The sequence below is a fragment of the Suncus etruscus genome, chromosome 16 (assembly GCF_024139225.1).
Source record: "Suncus etruscus isolate mSunEtr1 chromosome 16, mSunEtr1.pri.cur, whole genome shotgun sequence".
Lineage (NCBI taxonomy): Eukaryota > Metazoa > Chordata > Mammalia > Eulipotyphla > Soricidae > Suncus > Suncus etruscus.
In genome coordinates this window covers 41,597,725-41,614,943 of record NC_064863.1, presented here as the reverse complement: position 1 = coordinate 41,614,943, position 17,219 = coordinate 41,597,725, and the positions used below count along the sequence as shown (strand labels likewise).

At 40.8% G+C, this 17,219-nt stretch overlaps 1 protein-coding gene and 1 non-coding gene across 2 annotated transcripts in view; both read left to right on the top strand.

Moving 5' to 3' along the window:
* TEC (tec protein tyrosine kinase) overlaps positions 1 to 17,219 on the top strand; it is a 143,412-nt gene that overhangs the window by 81,003 nt on the left and 45,190 nt on the right. Inside the window, exon 3 of the mRNA XM_049790210.1 lies at positions 13,832 to 13,936. Coding sequence (XP_049646167.1) covers positions 13,832 to 13,936 — 105 coding nt within the window. The remainder of the gene's footprint in view (positions 1 to 13,831; positions 13,937 to 17,219) is intronic.
* On the top strand, positions 7,470 to 7,604 carry LOC126032713 (small nucleolar RNA SNORA51). The gene has a single exon (XR_007503934.1). It is a non-coding gene; the product is annotated as a small nucleolar RNA SNORA51 (small nucleolar RNA).

Genomic DNA, 17,219 nt, shown 5'->3' with positions numbered 1-17,219 from the left:
ATTAGCCCTACAGACAGTTAGTTGCACCTTCTCATTCCTGGCTCCATCATTTATTAGTGGTGACATTGGGCTCTTGACAAAACCATTCTTTTTCTGGGTAAAAGGGAAAGACCTACCTAAAAGGCCATTTGTATGCTGATAGAATGTTATAAATTCTTGTTTGGTTCCGAAATCTGCTGAAGAATGGAAATGTTACTGTTGTAATAATAAAGACAATGGAAAATATTTTTTAATAGTTTCCAATCATCTGAAATAAAGAAAATTGGAAACATTCATTAATCATTTTTGATCACCCAGATGTACTTGGCCTTATTGGTGAAAATCAAGATTGCATTCTGGGAAAGCTTTGTTTACTTAACCAAGTATTCTATAGTGCCTACCATGCATATATTGTACATGGTGTTCTATGCTTTGTGAGTATTAACTTTAAATCTCAACTATAATATGAGGTAGAGAAAATTATTCCATTTTACAGATGAAAAAGCTACAGGACAGACAGGTTGTTCCACTTTGCTGAGCCAATAAGTGGCAGAGCTGGGGACTCATCCAGACGGTCCAGTTCTAGAACCTGAACCATTAATTATATTACATTGATAAATCATTTTAGGTGGCTAAGTTGAGTATTTCTTTTTTATTTCTTTTGTTTGTTTGTTTGTTTGTTTCTGGGTCACATTCGGTTGTGCTCAGGGTTTACTCCTGGCTCTGAGCTCAGGAATCACTCCTGGCAGGCTTGGGGGCTTGGGGGGCCTAGATGGGAATACTGGGGATTGAACCAGGGTCCATCCCGGTCAGTAACGTGCAAGGCAAATATCTTACCACTGTGCTATCTCTCTAGCCCCTAATTTGAGTATTTCTATAAAAATCAGAATATGAATATATATGTTCATAACCAACTTGTAAAAAAGTATCTTTGTAATCTAAAAAAAGTATCTTGGTAATCTTAGTCTTATTTTTCAAAGCAAAAGCAAATGTTGAGTGAAGGTGCCCCAGCTATCGTTAAGGTGTTGAATTTCCCCCAGAGAGCTAGTGTTCTTGACAGTAAAAGGAAGTGCTAATATTATTGCTTGCCGATTCAGTAATGGTTTCATTCTGTAAAATAGAACAAAAATAACATCTTAGAGGGCAAAAATAGTGCAGTCACAAGAAGCACCAACTGTCCTTTTTAAAATCAGTAATGTAAATTCCATGAAGTAAAGGTTAATCTCATTTTCTGTTTGAAAGAGTAGATGGAAAGTAAAAAAAAAAAAAAGATAAAAAAAGAAAGAGTAGATGGTAGTAAACACTGGAGATGTATATATCCTCCTGTTCTGCAATTTTAAAATTTCTTTTTTCCTTCTTTCTTTCTTTCTTTCTTTCTTTCTTTCTTTCTTTCTTTCTTTCTTTCTTTCTTTCTTTCTTTCTTTCTTTCTTTCTTTCTTTCTTTCTTTCTTTCTTTCTTTCTTTCTTTCTTTCTTTCTTTCTTTCTTTCTTTCTTTCTTTCTTTCTTTCTTTCTTTCTCTCCTTCCTTCCTTCCTTCCTTCCTTCCTTCCTTCCTTCCTTCCTTCCTTCCTTCCTTCCTTCCTTCCTTCCTTCCTTCCTTCCTTCCTTCCTTCCTTCCTTCCTTCCTTCCTTCCTTCCTTCCTTCCTTCCTTCCTTCCTTCCTTCCTTCCTTCCTTCCTCTTTCCTTCTTTCCTTCCTTCCTTCATTTTTGGTCATACCCGGCAGCTCTCAGGGGTTACTCCTGGCTCTGTACACCGAAATTGCTCCTGCAGGCTCAGGGGACCATGTGGGATGCCCGGGATTCAAACCACTGTCTATCCTGGGTCGTTGAGTGCAAGGCAAATGCCTTACTGCTGTACTATCTCTCCGGCCCCATCTTTCTTCCTTCCTTCTTTCTTTTCTTTTCTGTTGGTTGGTGGGGCACATCCACTGGCACTCAGGACTTATTCATGGCTCTATGTTAGGAATCACTCCTGGTGGTAGTTGGGAACTCTATGTGGTACTTAAAGGAATCATATACAGTGTTGGAAATTGAACCAGGGTTTTGGGCAAGGGCTTAGCCTTTTTTGCTGTATCTCTAGCCAAAGGGAATTCTTTTTGTTTGTTTGTTTGTTTGTTATTTTTGGGTCACACTTGGCAGTGCTCAGGGGTTCCTCCTGGCTCTACACTCAGAAATCACTCCTGGCTGGCTCGAGGGACCATATGGGATGCTGGGATTCGAACCACCATCTTTTGCATGCAAGGCAAATGCACTACCTCCATGCTATCTCTCTGGCCCCAGAATTCTTATTTATTGTGGTTGAAAGAGGAATTTAATTTATGCCACTTTATATCACCTGACATGAACAAATTTGAAATCATTCTTGAACAATCTTTATTGGAGATTAAATAGAAGGTACGTCTTGGGAAGGTCTTTCTTTTTTTTGGGGGGGGGGCAAACCCGGCAATGCTCAGGGGTTACTCCTGGCTATCTGCTCAGAAATAGTCCTGGGAGGCACGGGGGACCTTATGGAATGTCGGGATTCGAACCAACCACCCTAGGTCATGGATCAGCTGCTTGCAAGACAAACGCTGCAGTGCTATCTCTCCGGCCCCAGCCCTGGAGGTCTTTCTTAAACTGTAGTGGCTTTTACTTTCATTTTCCCTAAGAGCTATTTGAAAATAGTGAGTTTTTTTTTTTTTGAGTACTTACCATTAGTCTTAACATTTTTATGATTAACAGAAATGAAGTGAATGAACTAAAATCAATTCAATTAAAATCAATTGACTCTTTTCTTTGAGAGGAGATAAACCACGTCTGGCAGTGCTCAGAGTTTCTTTCTTCCTGGCTCTGTGCTCAGGGATCACTCCTGGTAGTATCTGGGATTGTAAGTGATACAGGGGATTCAACTTGGGTTGGCTTTGTGCAAGACACGTTCCTTACCCATTTTATTATCTCTCTAGCCCTTTATTCTTTTTTTAAAAAATGCATTACTTTATTTAAAGATCATATAGCATATGGTTCACATAGTTGATCATATGCATTTGTTTTTACTTATGTGGGAGTGAAATTATTAAAAAAATTAAAAAAGAAAAGAAAGAAAAAGAAGATAAAAGAGTACAAGAATGGAAATATTACTGGAATGTCTCCATAGATTGCAATATGGATTCATTTTTATCTAAGTAATAGATTAGCCAAGCAAACAATGGGAGATGAATTGTTTAACTATGGTGCCTGCCTATCGTAGCCAAAAAAGTAGATTGTAGTACAGTCTAGGTTTAGTATCTTCTGCATTTGCTTTTGGCCATTTTGTTTAACAGTGGTGCTCTGGTTACTCAGTTATAAAATGCCACATGTAAAGTAACACATTCCTTCTGTAGGATCCACAGTTCTGTATTTAGAGAACAATTTGAGTTTGATAGATGTTGGGTCATCACAGCCTCTAAGAGCAGTTATGTAAATAACAGGGCACATTGTCTTTTTCTCTTGTTACTCCACTGTACACATTATGGCAAGGATAGCTAAAGCATTGCTAGTGCTCATTAAGTACCACACAACTCTGCTTTTTACTGTCTTATAATGAGCACCTTCTGTTCTGTTCTCTTTTTCTTTTTCTTCCCTTTTCTTCAACCTTCCCTTCCCCTTTTCTTTGTTCTTTTTTTTCCCTTTCTTTTATTGACCCATACTGCAATGCTCTGGAACTGTGCCCCAATTTGTGCTCTGGGGTCTTTCCTGGTGGTGCTTAGGGGAACATGCAATATCTAGGATGGAACTTGAACATCCTGCATACAAAATATGAGCTCCAACCCATTGAGCTATCTCTCTTCTCCCTACTCTTTTTTCCCCCTTTTTATGGTGCAGAAGATTTTTTTATTAATTTATTTTTGATTCTATTATGCTATTAATTTATAAGGTATGAGTTCCAGCAGCTCGGGACTTTCCATCTGTTTTCACAGTGGGCTTTTTTGTAAGGAGCAAGCAGGCACTTCAGTTGAATATATGAACCTTTATTTATTTATATTTTTGGTTTCTACTTTTAATCCTGCTCATTCTCCATCATGCATTTCACAAAGCTACCTCAACTCTTTGAGGGCTTAATGCGTTTAGGAAGAAGAGTAATTCTTTTGGCAAGAATCTTGCCCTTTATTTGGTTGTATATGGCTATTTTCACAGCAGGCTGGACTTCATTGTACAATCTCCTAATTTTTCCATTAAGACCTTTGATGGGGTCTCCACCTTTTGATAGCCTTCCTTTTTGAGCAGTGCCCATCTCCTACGACCCTTTTCCTAGAGACCTTTATGTGTGTGCTCAATGAATAGCTCTCTTTTTTTCTGGCAGGTCCAGGGAATAGACAGCATTTAGGATGGGTCTCTTCTCTCCCTTCATGTTGTTCATTTTGACAATTTTCTGAAAGATGGCATTTCTGGCTAAAGAGTCCTATCTATTTTCTTATTTAAAAAGTTGTATGTAGGTCTACCTAATTACTTCCCCGATTTTAACATAGTTGGGAAAAAGTTGGGGTTTTTTTTTTTCAGCATAGATAAAGTAAATAGGACAGTGGCTCCCTGATACCTATACCCCCGTGATGCTGGGGTGGATCATGTGGTGCAGGGTGCAAACTGGGAATTAGCTTTTCACACACCTTAACCCCTGTATTGTCTTCCAGGCCCTTAGTCCCAAAATAATTTTCTGTACAGAATGTTTTCAGTGGAGGTTGTGCAGCCAAAGCTTTCCACGGTTCCAATGGGAACCATAATATAGTGAGTGGTTGGTACCCAGGAAGACTGCAGGAACCCATGGCAGGCACTTCCGTGTATTTTTCTTTGAATTTCTTATGAAAAGGGGAAGGAAATCAGAGGGTACTTCCTTGCCTACTAGAGACCTCACTGACACACATGTCTCTTTTTTCTTGCTAGTATTCTTTGGGCGATTTTTTTTCTGTGTCCATTCCTCCCCTCTTTCATTCTCTTCTCCTTTGCTCACTGTTTGCTGTTACTAGAGATCTGGTCCTGCTGTAAGTTGAGGCCCAGCTGCCCTGGGAAACAGTGAGGCCTCGGCATAAGGTTTTCTTTTTCTCCTTTTTGCTTTCTTGCTGTATCTGCCAGTGTTCAGGGATCACACCTGGTAGTGCTCTGGGGATCAAATGGGGTGCAGGGGATTGAGCCTGGATTGGTTACTTGTAAAGCAAGCCCATTTCCTGCTGTATTCTCTCTAGCTATGGCAGGGTTTTTTTTTCACTCGTAAGATTATTCTTTTGACCCCTGAGCGTTACCGGGTGTGGCCCAAAAACCAAAAAAAAAAAAAAAAAAGATTATTCTTTTGAATGACTGACCATTTCTCTTTAGTCTGGCTAGGGTTGGAGTACTGAAGAAGGGCATGAAAATCACATCCTGGACTGTGAATGGAAGTTTGTATTCTGTGCAAATCCTATGGACTACTGTTGTGTTTTTGGATCTTGAGCTGCTGTTTACCCTATATCCTTGTTCTGGACACTGTTTTCTCTCTCACCCTGCTTGTTATCTACAATTCTCACCTACCAGAAACTTACAAAACTGATTTCCCCTGGGCTCCTTTTGCTAAGAATTAGCATTCATGTGAAATTAGTTATTTTCACTTTCCTACACAAAGTGCTACTAAAAAACCTCAAACACATGATAGGTTCCCGAGAGATCCCAGAATACACACGCACACACACACGCACACACACACACACACATACACACATGGGCACACACACACACGGGCACACAGAATTATTACAGAAGTAGATTGCTAGTACACAGTGTTTACCACTGAAACTGGAAAGTTGAAACTTAAGTTCAAGAGCCAATTTTTTCTTTTTTAAATACTGCTGCTTAAAGAAAAAGTGAGTTTTGCAGCCACCAATCCTGTGATGGTTTGTAGTTGAGGAAATGCTTCTTCCTCATGGCTCTGAGTTGCTCTGACACTGTTGTGTGGCAGTGACTATGCTCAGGGGAATTCTCACGTGCAGGTGTGTGCTTGGGATGGGGGGGTTAGACGATGTTGAATTGTGTAGTTCTTGAAGATGCTGAATGTGGCTACCTGGCCTGGCATGTGTCTGAGAGAAGTAGTTAAAACATAAGCAGCTGCATTTCTTTTCTGAAACAGTATATACAGAAGAGGGGTCTGTGAATGCAAGTTGGTCCTCCATTGCAGAACCACTCCATTCACTCATCTCCTCAATCTTCTCTTCTTTCCTCTGTTGTGCCAGTCAGAAGTCACACACATGCTTGGTTATGGTGCTTGCATGTATGGTCATGGTGTTTTCTGAGGGTCACATTTCTATGTTGGGGGTATTTTCACACAGGCTTACTGGGGCTCACACTCTTAGTTGAGGTGCCCAGTTATGGTTAAGATGCTCACTGGGGATTGCTGTAGTGTTCATACAGATGCTCTCCAGAGGCTGCTCCTTTTTTCCTTTTTTCCTTTTTCTTTTTTTATATTTTGGTCCATACCTGACGATGCTCAGGGGTTACTCCTGGCTATGAGCTCAGAAGTTGCTATTGGCTTGGGGGACCATATGGGACACTGGGGGATCGAACTGAAGTCTGTCCTGGGTCAGCTGTGTGCAAGGCAAATGCCCTACTGCTGGGTCATCACTTTGGCCCCCAGAGGCTGCTTTTTTTTTTTTTTTCGGGCCACACTCGTTTGATGCTCAGGGGTTACTCCTGGCTAAGCACTCAGAAATTGCCCCAGGCTTGGGGGGACCATATGGGATGCTGGGGGATTGAATCGCGGTCGCAATCTTTTCTTGGCTAGTGCTTGCAAGGCAGACACCTTACCTCTAGCGCCACCTCGCCGGCCCCCCAAATAGTTTTGTTGAATGGTATTTCTTTTTAGAATTGTGAAATAGTCTGTTGTATGATATACATACCCACAATTTGATGAATATATTTTATAATTACTTTATTTAAGCACCTACTTGCAAAGTTGTTTATGATTGAGTTTCTGTCATAGAATGTACACTATCCTTCACCAGTGTACATTTTCTACCACTGGTATCCTTAGTTTCCCTCCCACCCAATATCCAGAGACAATAAAGATGAACGCCATGGAATCTATTATGCTGAGTGAAATAATCTATATGGAATCTATTACGCTGAGTGAAACAAGTCAGAAGGAGAGAGATAAACTCAGAATGGTCTCACTTTTCTCATTTGGGAAAAATGAAAAACATTTGTGTAATGATTCTCAGAGAAAATAGAGAAGGATTGGAAGGTCCAGTTCCTAACATGAAGCTCAACACAGGGATTGTTTGGTGCAGTCACAGAAATAATTATCATAACAAATAACTATCAAACAAAATGTGACTGAATGAAGGAAGTAGAAAGCCTGTCTAGAGTACAGGCCAGTGTGGGGTGGGAAGGAAGGACACTTGGGATATTGGTGATGGGAAAGTTGCACTGGTGAAGGTTTATACATATATATACATATGTATATATATATACATACATACATACATATATATATATATAAAAGAAAAGATAAGGCCTCCCAATGCTTACCACAGGCTGTGTTCTGTACACTGACTGTATAGAAAGAGGAGGTACAGTAAATGCACCCAATATACACCTCAACCCAGACCCTTTGCCTGGTCTGTATTGTGAATGAATGGAGCCTAGGATGGAGTCTTTCTTTATGGTTCTAGAAATTCTGTTCTATCACTGTTGTTTTAATCAGTCTTCTGTAGTTGGTGGTCTTAGTTTTTGAACTAATCCTAGGACAAAGCCTAAGATAGAGTCTTTCATTATGTTTCCAAAATTTCTGCTCAGTTGCAATTGTCTCATTTAGACCTCTGGAATTAGAGGTCTGCCTCTTTGTTGTTGTACAGATTGTAGGCCAAAGCCTAGACTAGGGTCTTTTTTATTGGTCCCAGGATAAGTTCTGCCCAGTCATGGTTGTCATAGTCAGTCTTTTGTAGATAGTGATCTTGGCTTTTGCACAGATTAAAGGATGACGTGTCTTTTGATTTCATCTTATCATTAGGTGGTGATATAAGACAACCTGCTCTTAGATCAAGATCTTGCCATTTCCTCATTGTCATGATGTCATATCAAAACTGGTGCCTGTTTGTGTAGAGCAGTGTTAAGAATGTTCCAGAGGGAGTTTGATTCCTAAAGCTGTTGTGGAGAACTGTTTCAGTTCTATGTCTGGGATGTAGGGTTTGAGGTTATATGGTTACTGTCTAATCACCTGGAGTCTAAGTTGGGTCCACATGACATATGTTCAAGGTGGGAGGTGCCCCTGTATTGTAAAATGTATGAGTTTTTATCCCTAGTAGATAAGAGCTTGTTTCAATACGTAAAATTTTCCCTTTTTTAGTATGCCTTTGCAAGAAGAAATGGTGCTATATTATATTGCTGGTGCATTTGGGGGTGAGAGTGTTAGGCTCCATTATCTCTGTTCCCTGGTTTTGACCTGAGCTCAAGACCTTTTCTTGTATGTTTTGTACCAAGCAGAACCAAAAGAGGTGAAGTTAAGGAAAAGAAGAAAACAGAAACAAGACATATGTATACATTTAGAGATAAACAGTTTAAGAAGTAGTATTAGATAGGTTAGTGGGAGGAGCCATGTGAGATATAAAGCTGTCATAGGGGAAGAGAGGTGCCATTTGCAATTTTGGAAGGAGACTCCAGTGGGTCTCTATTGCTCTCACTGTAGAGAGACTGAGGATGCTCAAAGAAATGTGTAGAAGAATACAAGCAATAAACAGCTAACATCTTGTATTCACTGGGTGTCAAACTGAAGCTTTGTGTTCTCAAAATATATAATCTGGGACTAGAGTGATAGTACATGGGGTATGGTACTTGCCCTTCATTTGGCTGACTCAGGTTTAATCTCCAGCATTTTATATATTCCTTTGAACCCTGACAAGAGTAATCCTTGAGCACAAAGCCAGGAGAAAGTCCTGAGTGCCACTGAGTGTGGCCCCAGATTATAAAACATACATATTTATTTATTGGGACCAGAGAGTTAGATAGCACAGTAGATAGGGTGCTTGCCTTGTATGAGACCAATCGGGGTTTGATTCCTGGCATCCTGTATGTTTCCCCCCAAGCACCATGAGGAATGATACCTGAGGGTAGACCCAGGAGTAACCCCTGAGCATCGCCAGGTGTGGCCTTCCCCAAATAACGAACAAAAGATGAATTAATTTGACCATTGGACATTGTTTTTAAACATTGAGTATTTTGGAACTTAGAGAAAAATAAGTGACTTTTTAAGACTTGCTGGGGACCAGAAGCTTTTATGTTTCTGCTTTTCCATGAATATGGGTTTTAAACTTGTTGTGTTCCTATTTCTATTTTCCTTATGTATGCTATATGTGTATAGAGTGGAATTGCCCTCTTTTTCAGCTTTGCAAAATGTACAAAGGATGTGTAGGTGCAGATTTTAAGTGTCCTTTTTGCTTCCACATCATGGAAACATATGAACACACACCCATATTCACACACACACACACACACACACACACACACACACACACACACACACACACCTTTGCAGACTGACTCCCACACAATTGAACTTTCACCCAGTGCCACTTGCATTGCTCAGAGGATTCAAAGATGAAAATATCAGCATAGTTTGCAGTCTGGGGGCCACGGTGAAAGAAGGTTGTAGAAAAGGAAACAAAACTCCATGTAAAATGTGGTGGTCTTGGGGCTGGAGTAGTAGTATTGCATGTAGCACATTTGCCTTGCATGCAGTCAACCCAGGTTGATCCTTGTTATCCCATATGGTTCCTCAAACACTACCAGGATTGATCACTCAGCAAAAAGCCAGGAAGAAACCCTGAGCAGTTTTTGGGTGTGGCCCAAAAACCAAAACCAAAATTAAATTAAAATAAAAGAATGTAGATCTTGGCTATCTCTCTTTGAGTCACAGTTTTAACTATATTATTCATCCTACTTCACTCATCACAAAGCAATTTTCTTCTTGAAGTAACTCTAAATAGGCTTAATCAGTGTTTTTCAAAGTGGGTGATATAAACAGCTTCTCTCAAGACCAGTGATGCTGGAACAATTCAGGGGGATGATAGTAACCTTAGGCATATTTAGGAAAGTATTTTCTGTTTATTAAAGAGGTAGATTTCAGTGCCTTTTTTTTCCTCTCAAAAAGGAATAATAGACTGAATCAGTTTGCGACTCTAGGGGTGCTAGAGATAGAGAGCGCAATGGCTGAGTAACTGTTTTGCATGTGGACGATCCAGGATGTATCCCCTGCTCCACATATGGTCTCCACATCACTGCTAGAAGTGATCCTTGAACACTGAGAAGGGGATAGGTCTGCGCACTGCTCGGTGTGGCTTAAAATCCCAAACACATCCAAATGAAAAAGGGAACCTCTGGTCAAAATGAAGAAACACCTACGTGATCAGCAAACTTTCTCTGTGTTGGTTCTGGTTCATGGGCTAGCATGTCAAAAGTAGGTGTTAAGAGATCTGGGGTTAAAACATCACATGACTTTATGTGACTCATTGTCCCCAAGGCTGAGACACCTGACCTTCCAAACCTTTCCTTCCTTTGTGATGATTAGAATAAGGTGCTACTATACTTCCTGTCTATATGTTATAAGGAACAGTTTTCTTGGTAGATTTAGTTTGGCTCTAAACACTTCAGAGTTTGAGCCATATATGTTCAACTCCCAGCAGATATTCACACCTGGTTGTCCAGACAACAACTGAAATGTTTCTGGCCTTTTCCCTGCAAGCCTTACTGCATCAGTGTCTGTCACTGCTGCACATGCCACTGGAGGCAACTTGACTTTGGACTTCTTATTAAGAATCTAATCAGTGATAAAAGAGCAAGTGATGCTGCTCAGAGCAAGTGATGCTGCTCTTCCTTCTAATCCTCTGCTATCTCTGCCTTTTTCCTTTGCTGCTATCACTGGATCCCCAGCCTTATTATCTGCCACAAAAGATTACAGCATCTCTCAGCACTTTCCTGTTCCTTTCTGTCATCACAGTGCCTGTATCCACCAATGCCTTTTCAAGAACATATCTCCAGGTACTGGGAGAGAGCTCAAGTGATAGAACCTATGCTTAGCATGTGTGAGGCCCTGTGTTTTTGTTTTGGAGTCACATCTAGTGGTGCTCAGAGCTTATCCCTAGTTCTGTGCTCAGGAATCAGTAATCATTTTGGTGCTCGGTGGATCATATGCAGTTCTCAGTATTGAACCTTGGTCAGCTGCATGCAAAGCAAAAACACCTTGACTCTTATCCTTCTGGCCAGAGCTCTAGTTTTTTCTCTGATCCAGGTAACCTAATTTGGTTTCAAATAACCCTTTCAGTGTCGCTTTTTTATACTTTCCCTAAACCATTCTAACTTTTTTTTTTACAAAACAGCTTTATTATTTTTTAAAAAATGAATTAGAGTCAGTGGTTATTTAAGGAGAGTGAATAATATATGACACAACATCTCTCTTGTACCATTAAAGCATTTAAATGGGATTTCTTAAAGTAAAAGTTATAGCTGCAGGTTTGGGGATATACTCGGCAGTGTTTAGATTCTACTTCTGGATCAGTGCTTGGGGAATGCTCTTAGTTATGTTTGGTACTTAGAAGACCATGCCTGGCTCTCTGAGCAGCGCTGATGGCCTCGCCATTGCTGTGTCTGAGGAGCATCATACTGTAAGGCCCAAGCATTGAGTCTTCATGCAGATGTGGTTGAAGAGTATTGAGTGTGACCTCTGGTTTCTCTTGGTATTGCTAGAGATTAGTTTCTGTTCTCTAGATTAGGGCTTCCTTGTTCTTGCTGCTTGTAAGTACTCCCACTCTATATTCTCTATAGGAAAATTCCTTATCTTTAACTCAGATGCATTAAGCATAACTTCCTCCCTGAACTTCCTCAACTTCTGCTTCAATCCCTGTTTTATCTATAACTTGCCATGAGTGTTCACTGTTTAGAGTGAAACAAACTCTATCCCACTTCCACATTATTGTGAATTCTTGAACTTCTTTGAAACACCCTATGCAAAAGCAACACTGATTTTTGGGTGACATGTTTATTTTATGAATATTTGTTTAATTGGTGTAACTGTAAATCAGATACTACAATGAGCCAGGCACTATACAAATACTGACTTGTTTAATTTTTAGAATTATGCAATAACATATAGGAAGCTAATTATACTACTAATAATTAGTATTATTACTTCCATATTTTGGGGGTTTTTTGGTTTGTTTTGGGACCACACCTGGTGGTCCTCAGGGGTTACTCCTAGCTCTGCACTCAGGAATGACTCCTGATGGGCACAGGAAATCAAATGGAATGCTGGGGATAGAACTTTGGTTGTTTGCATGCAAGGCAAATGCCCTATCCTATGCTGTACTGTCACTCTGGGCTCTATTTCCATTCTCGAGTATATTTTTCTTTGCATGTATAATTTCTTCTATCCCTGTAATAGATCAGAAGTTATTTTCAGAAATGATCATATAAGCCTAAGTTCTGTGATTTTTTTTGGGGGGGATGTAGTTGGGCTACACCTAACAGTGATCAAGGGTTACTCCAAGTGCTGCACTCAAGAATAATCCCTGGTGGGGATTAGAGGTACCAAGGATTAAACCCAGGTTAGCTGTATACAAGGCAAACACCTGACCTGCTGTACTCTTGCTCTGCCCCATCTTCTGTGATTTTTTTTTTGTTTTGTTTTTGGGTCACACATGGCAGTGCTCAGGGATTACTCCTAGCTCTGTTCAGAAATTGCTCCTGGCAGGCCCAGGGGACCATATGTGATACCGGGATTCTAATCACTGTCCTTCTGCATGCAAGGCAAACAGCCTACCTCATGCTATCTCTCCCGCCCCATCTTCTGTGATTTCTTAGTCTTTTTTTTTTTTCCCATATCTGATGCTCAGGGGCTACACCTGGCTCTGTGGTCTAGGGTTCCTTCTGGTAGTACTTGGGATACCATATGGTGCCCAGGACTTCTTTTATGCAAATCCTGTGTTTAGCACCATGAGCTCTCTCCTTGGTCTTTCCCAACATCTTTCTTTGGAGGGTGAGGGAGCTTCCTCAGTGGCATCTAGTCAGATTGCCAACAAAGCCTTCTATTCTGTGCAAGAGTCCAAGGATACAATGCTGCCCTGGGCTTTCCATGTTCATTGATTCAGTATTGTTGGAGGCTTCCATAGGACTGTACTTGATGATGCTTGGGAGACCATGTGGTGTCAGAATTGAACCTGGGTTAGAGCCAGAACTAAGCATCAACCTCTAAAGACTGACGATGTGAAGCTGTGTGTCTTAGATGGGTCATCAACATTAAAAATTAAACATTTGGGGGCCGGAGAGATAGCATGGAGGTAAGGTGTTTGCCTTGCCTGCAGAAGAACGGTGGTTTGAATCCTGACATCCAATATGGTCCCCCAAACCTGCCAGGAGCGATTTCTGAGTGTAGAGCCAGGAGTAACCCCTGAGCGTTGCCTGGTGGGACACCCCCCCCCAAAATTAAACACTCCATGTCTGTGCTCTAGAAATTGGGGCAGAGTACAAAGACAGAACAACTTCACCTTTAGAAATTAATGAATTATTTCATGCACAATTCTTAAGGTATTAGTATTTTTGTCGTACCTGGTAGTCTCTTAGCTCTGCATTTCTGATGGGCTGGGGGCACTTATATGGGTACAGTATTGAGCTCCAGTTGGCTACATGTAAGGCAAGTGCCTTATGTGCTGTACTGTCTCTCTGGCCAATTGTTACTGTTTTGGAAAAATCAAAAAATAAAGGGTATCCTTAAGAGGGAAATTATAGTATTTTAAATTATTTTTGTACTTAATAAAATTATATTAGCTATATTTTTACTTTTATCTTGTGATTATAATGGTTCTCTCCCTTTTTATCTTTTAACAGAAAAAACATAGAAAGGGATTTATTGATGTTTCAAAAATCAAGTGCGTGGAAATAGTGAAGAATGATGATGGTGCCATTCCCTGTCAAAACAAATATCCATTTCAGGTGAGCTGGTATATTTTTTTGTGGCTGTGGTTTTGGGACTTTAGTTATTTTTAATGTTTCCTCTTAATGTTTTGGTGCTGAGTTTTTTCAAAATAGTTTTCAACTTTATTGAGATAATATTGATATGCAAGAGCTATTTATATTTAAGTTACAACTTAGCGTTTTGAGAGTCATATCAATTTTTTTATTTAAACACTGTGATTACAAAGCTGTTTATGATTGAGTTTTAGTTTCACAATGTACATCACTCATCACCTATGAATGTTTCCCACCACCAGTCTTCCCAGTTTCTCTCCCACCCTCCCCTTTGCCTGCATCTGGGAGAGGCATTTAGTCTTCTCTCTCTCTTTCTCTTTCTCTCTTTCTCTCTCTCTTCCCTTTTAGGCACTAAAAGTGGTTTGCACTGTTATTAATAAGGATACTGTGCATATCAATTTATCTCTGTTCAACACTCAGTTATTGTCCTAAGTGATCAGTTTCAACAATCATTGTGATAGTGGTCCCTTCTCTACCCTAATTGTACTACTCCACTATTTGTGGCAAGCTTCCTACTATGGAATGGTTCTCTTGGTCCTCATCTCTAGTCTCTTTAGATATTATTCCACACTATCTTTTATTTTTCTTATATCCCATAAATGAAGAATACTTTTCTTTTTAAATTAAAAGATTTTCTAATAGTGCTTGCACTTTGCATGTGTGAGGCCCTAGGATTTGATACCTGGTGCCACATGACATGTTAGCACCACTGCCAAGAGAGACCCTGCTCTCCAGAGCACTGATAGGTGTGGATCCCATAACAAAGAAAAATAAAGTAAAGTAATATAAGAAAACCAGAGCTTCCCTGGAACCGTAACTCCATCTTTGAGGAGTGTCTCTGCCCCCCCCCCCCCCCCCATCTGCCATGCTGAAGTCTGGTGAATGGAGGAATCATTCAGGAGAGCAGAACTGGACATTGGAGTAGCAGGGCTGTAGTGTTAAATAATTAAGGATGGGGCTGGATGGCGATGGATGGAGGCCTTTGTGCTTAGGCCCCAGCCACATGGCTTCATCCCCCATGCAGCCGGCGAGTTCCAGGCCCAGGTGAAATCACTTACTCACACGCAGGCTTCAGGAAGAATCATCTTTATTCAGGCCCTAGCCACCACATGTGTGTGGCCTACTCATAACCTTTTAATCATTCAGCCATTCCAGGCTACCCTGCGTCTAAACTCTTTCAGCCATCTTCCTCAGAGCGCCCAGCAGGGCCAAAAGGCAAAGACCCTTAATCCCCTGGCTTTCGGGTTTATCTACCTATTCCAAGACCCCTCCCAGAAATGGGTGTGTCTTAGGTCGCTACACGTAAATCCAGGGTGGAGTAACACAGGGCGAGCAGCAGACAACTGGATCCTCTCTCCTGCATCTTCCCACCTCTTCTCTAGTGGGATCTCCCTGTGAGCCACAAAAGTGTCCAGTAAAAGTCACCTTTAGAGGCCTAAGACATAATACAATTGGGCAGACAAACCCACCAGTAGTTGATTTATTTAGTGTAGAGCCAGAACTAAACCTTGAGCATATACTAGGTATAGTCCCCCAAATTGGGGGGGAAAATCTTTTTTTTTTTTTTTTCCTTAAATCAAATGCTTTCAGTGTAATTTAAATCAGTAAGATTTGAAAACTGGAAAATCTCTTGTTGAAACTGAAGCATAACTGAAAGTAGAAATCTGAGTTTCACATCTGCACAGTGGAAGCTTGCAGCTGAGTCAGATACAAAGGAAAAAGGAGAAGGAGGTGAGAAGGAAGAGAAGAAGAGGCAGGGGAGGAGGACTGAGCAAGAGGAGAAAGAATGTAGCAGAGACTTTCAGAAGACACTGAAAGGAGAAGGAACCTGCTTCCTCGCCTCATGTCTTCTTGTCCTAGAAGGGCAGGGGATGACTCGTGGTCTGACTTGAGGATCCCTACTTCCAGGGTAATTGCCAGCTCCCCTGGAGCTGAAGTTTCTTTCCTGGACTCTGAATCTACATGTATCTAGTAGATATCTGTGCTGTTTCTCTTACTAAACACGGTCATTAAAAGTTTATAGCATAAACGAGCTCGTGAATGTGGCTAAAAATAGGATGAGGGGATGAAGGAAGTGATAGAGTATTCCTAGGAAGGTATTATTTCCTCTTTCTTGAAATGACCTCTGGGCCTTGCAAAGTGCTTCCTTCCTATGACCACCTCTGCTACATGAGACCACCTGAGCTGCCTTGCCTGGGAAATGTGTCTTTCAGGATCAGTTTGTCCCCTGGTGCTGAAGGTAGCTTTCGTGTTGCAATTGAGGTGTGCTAGAGGAAGGATTTTGGAACCCCAAGAGTTCAATGTTATTTCTAGAAATTTTGATGCTATTTCTAGAAATTTGTTCTAGGAAGATGCATGCCCAAATATGTAATGCTGCATATCTCAAATTAGTTATCAAAACTCTGCCTTTGAATGGGTTTTCTATAAAGTTATAAACTCTATGGAATTGATTTGAGGTAGGTTTTGATAAGTTTTGGATAAGTTTTTGATCAGTTTTGGAGCTGAAAATAGTGGTTTTAGGAGGGAAACAAGCAGATATTGTTAGCATGAATCTGGTAGAGGGGACTTTTGTGTCATTAGTTTGATTTATCTAAGACTAGCGAAGTTGGATGGAGGAGTCTGAGGGAAATATTGCATTGTCAGGACTATAGTGTTCTAATCACTGTTAGTGTCTTTATTTGATGAAAAATAAATGAAGGGTTTATTCAGTATGGCCATGAGTGGCCATTTATCAATTGAAAGATCTATTCTGAGTTCAATTCAGTACTCTTGATTGGGTGATATATATCTAGTAATATATTTCCTTATGCCTTGAATAGCTGTTAAGGGGCTAACAGGTGAAAGAAAAGTTATTGGGTGAGTTTTCTTGGCCACACCCTGCTGCAATCAGGGGCTTTTCCTGGCTCTGCACTCAGAAATCACCCCTGGCTCAAGGGACCATATGGGATGCTGGGAATCAAACCTGTGTCTGTTCATGGTCAGCCACAAGGAAGGCAAACACCCTACCACTGTGCTACCATTCCAGCGCTAAAACAGTCACTGTGGTTAAAAGTTGGGGATCTGGAGTCAAACTCTGGTTTTATGGTTTACCAGGCAAATGCTGATCATATGATCCCCAAAATACACAGCATCAGCATCAGACTTAAATACACAGCATCAGAGTTGCCTTTTGTAGCGCCTTCTATGTGGGATGTCTCTTGGAGATAGGCAGGGTGGAGAGCCTGGGAATGGGCCTTCGTCTTCTCTG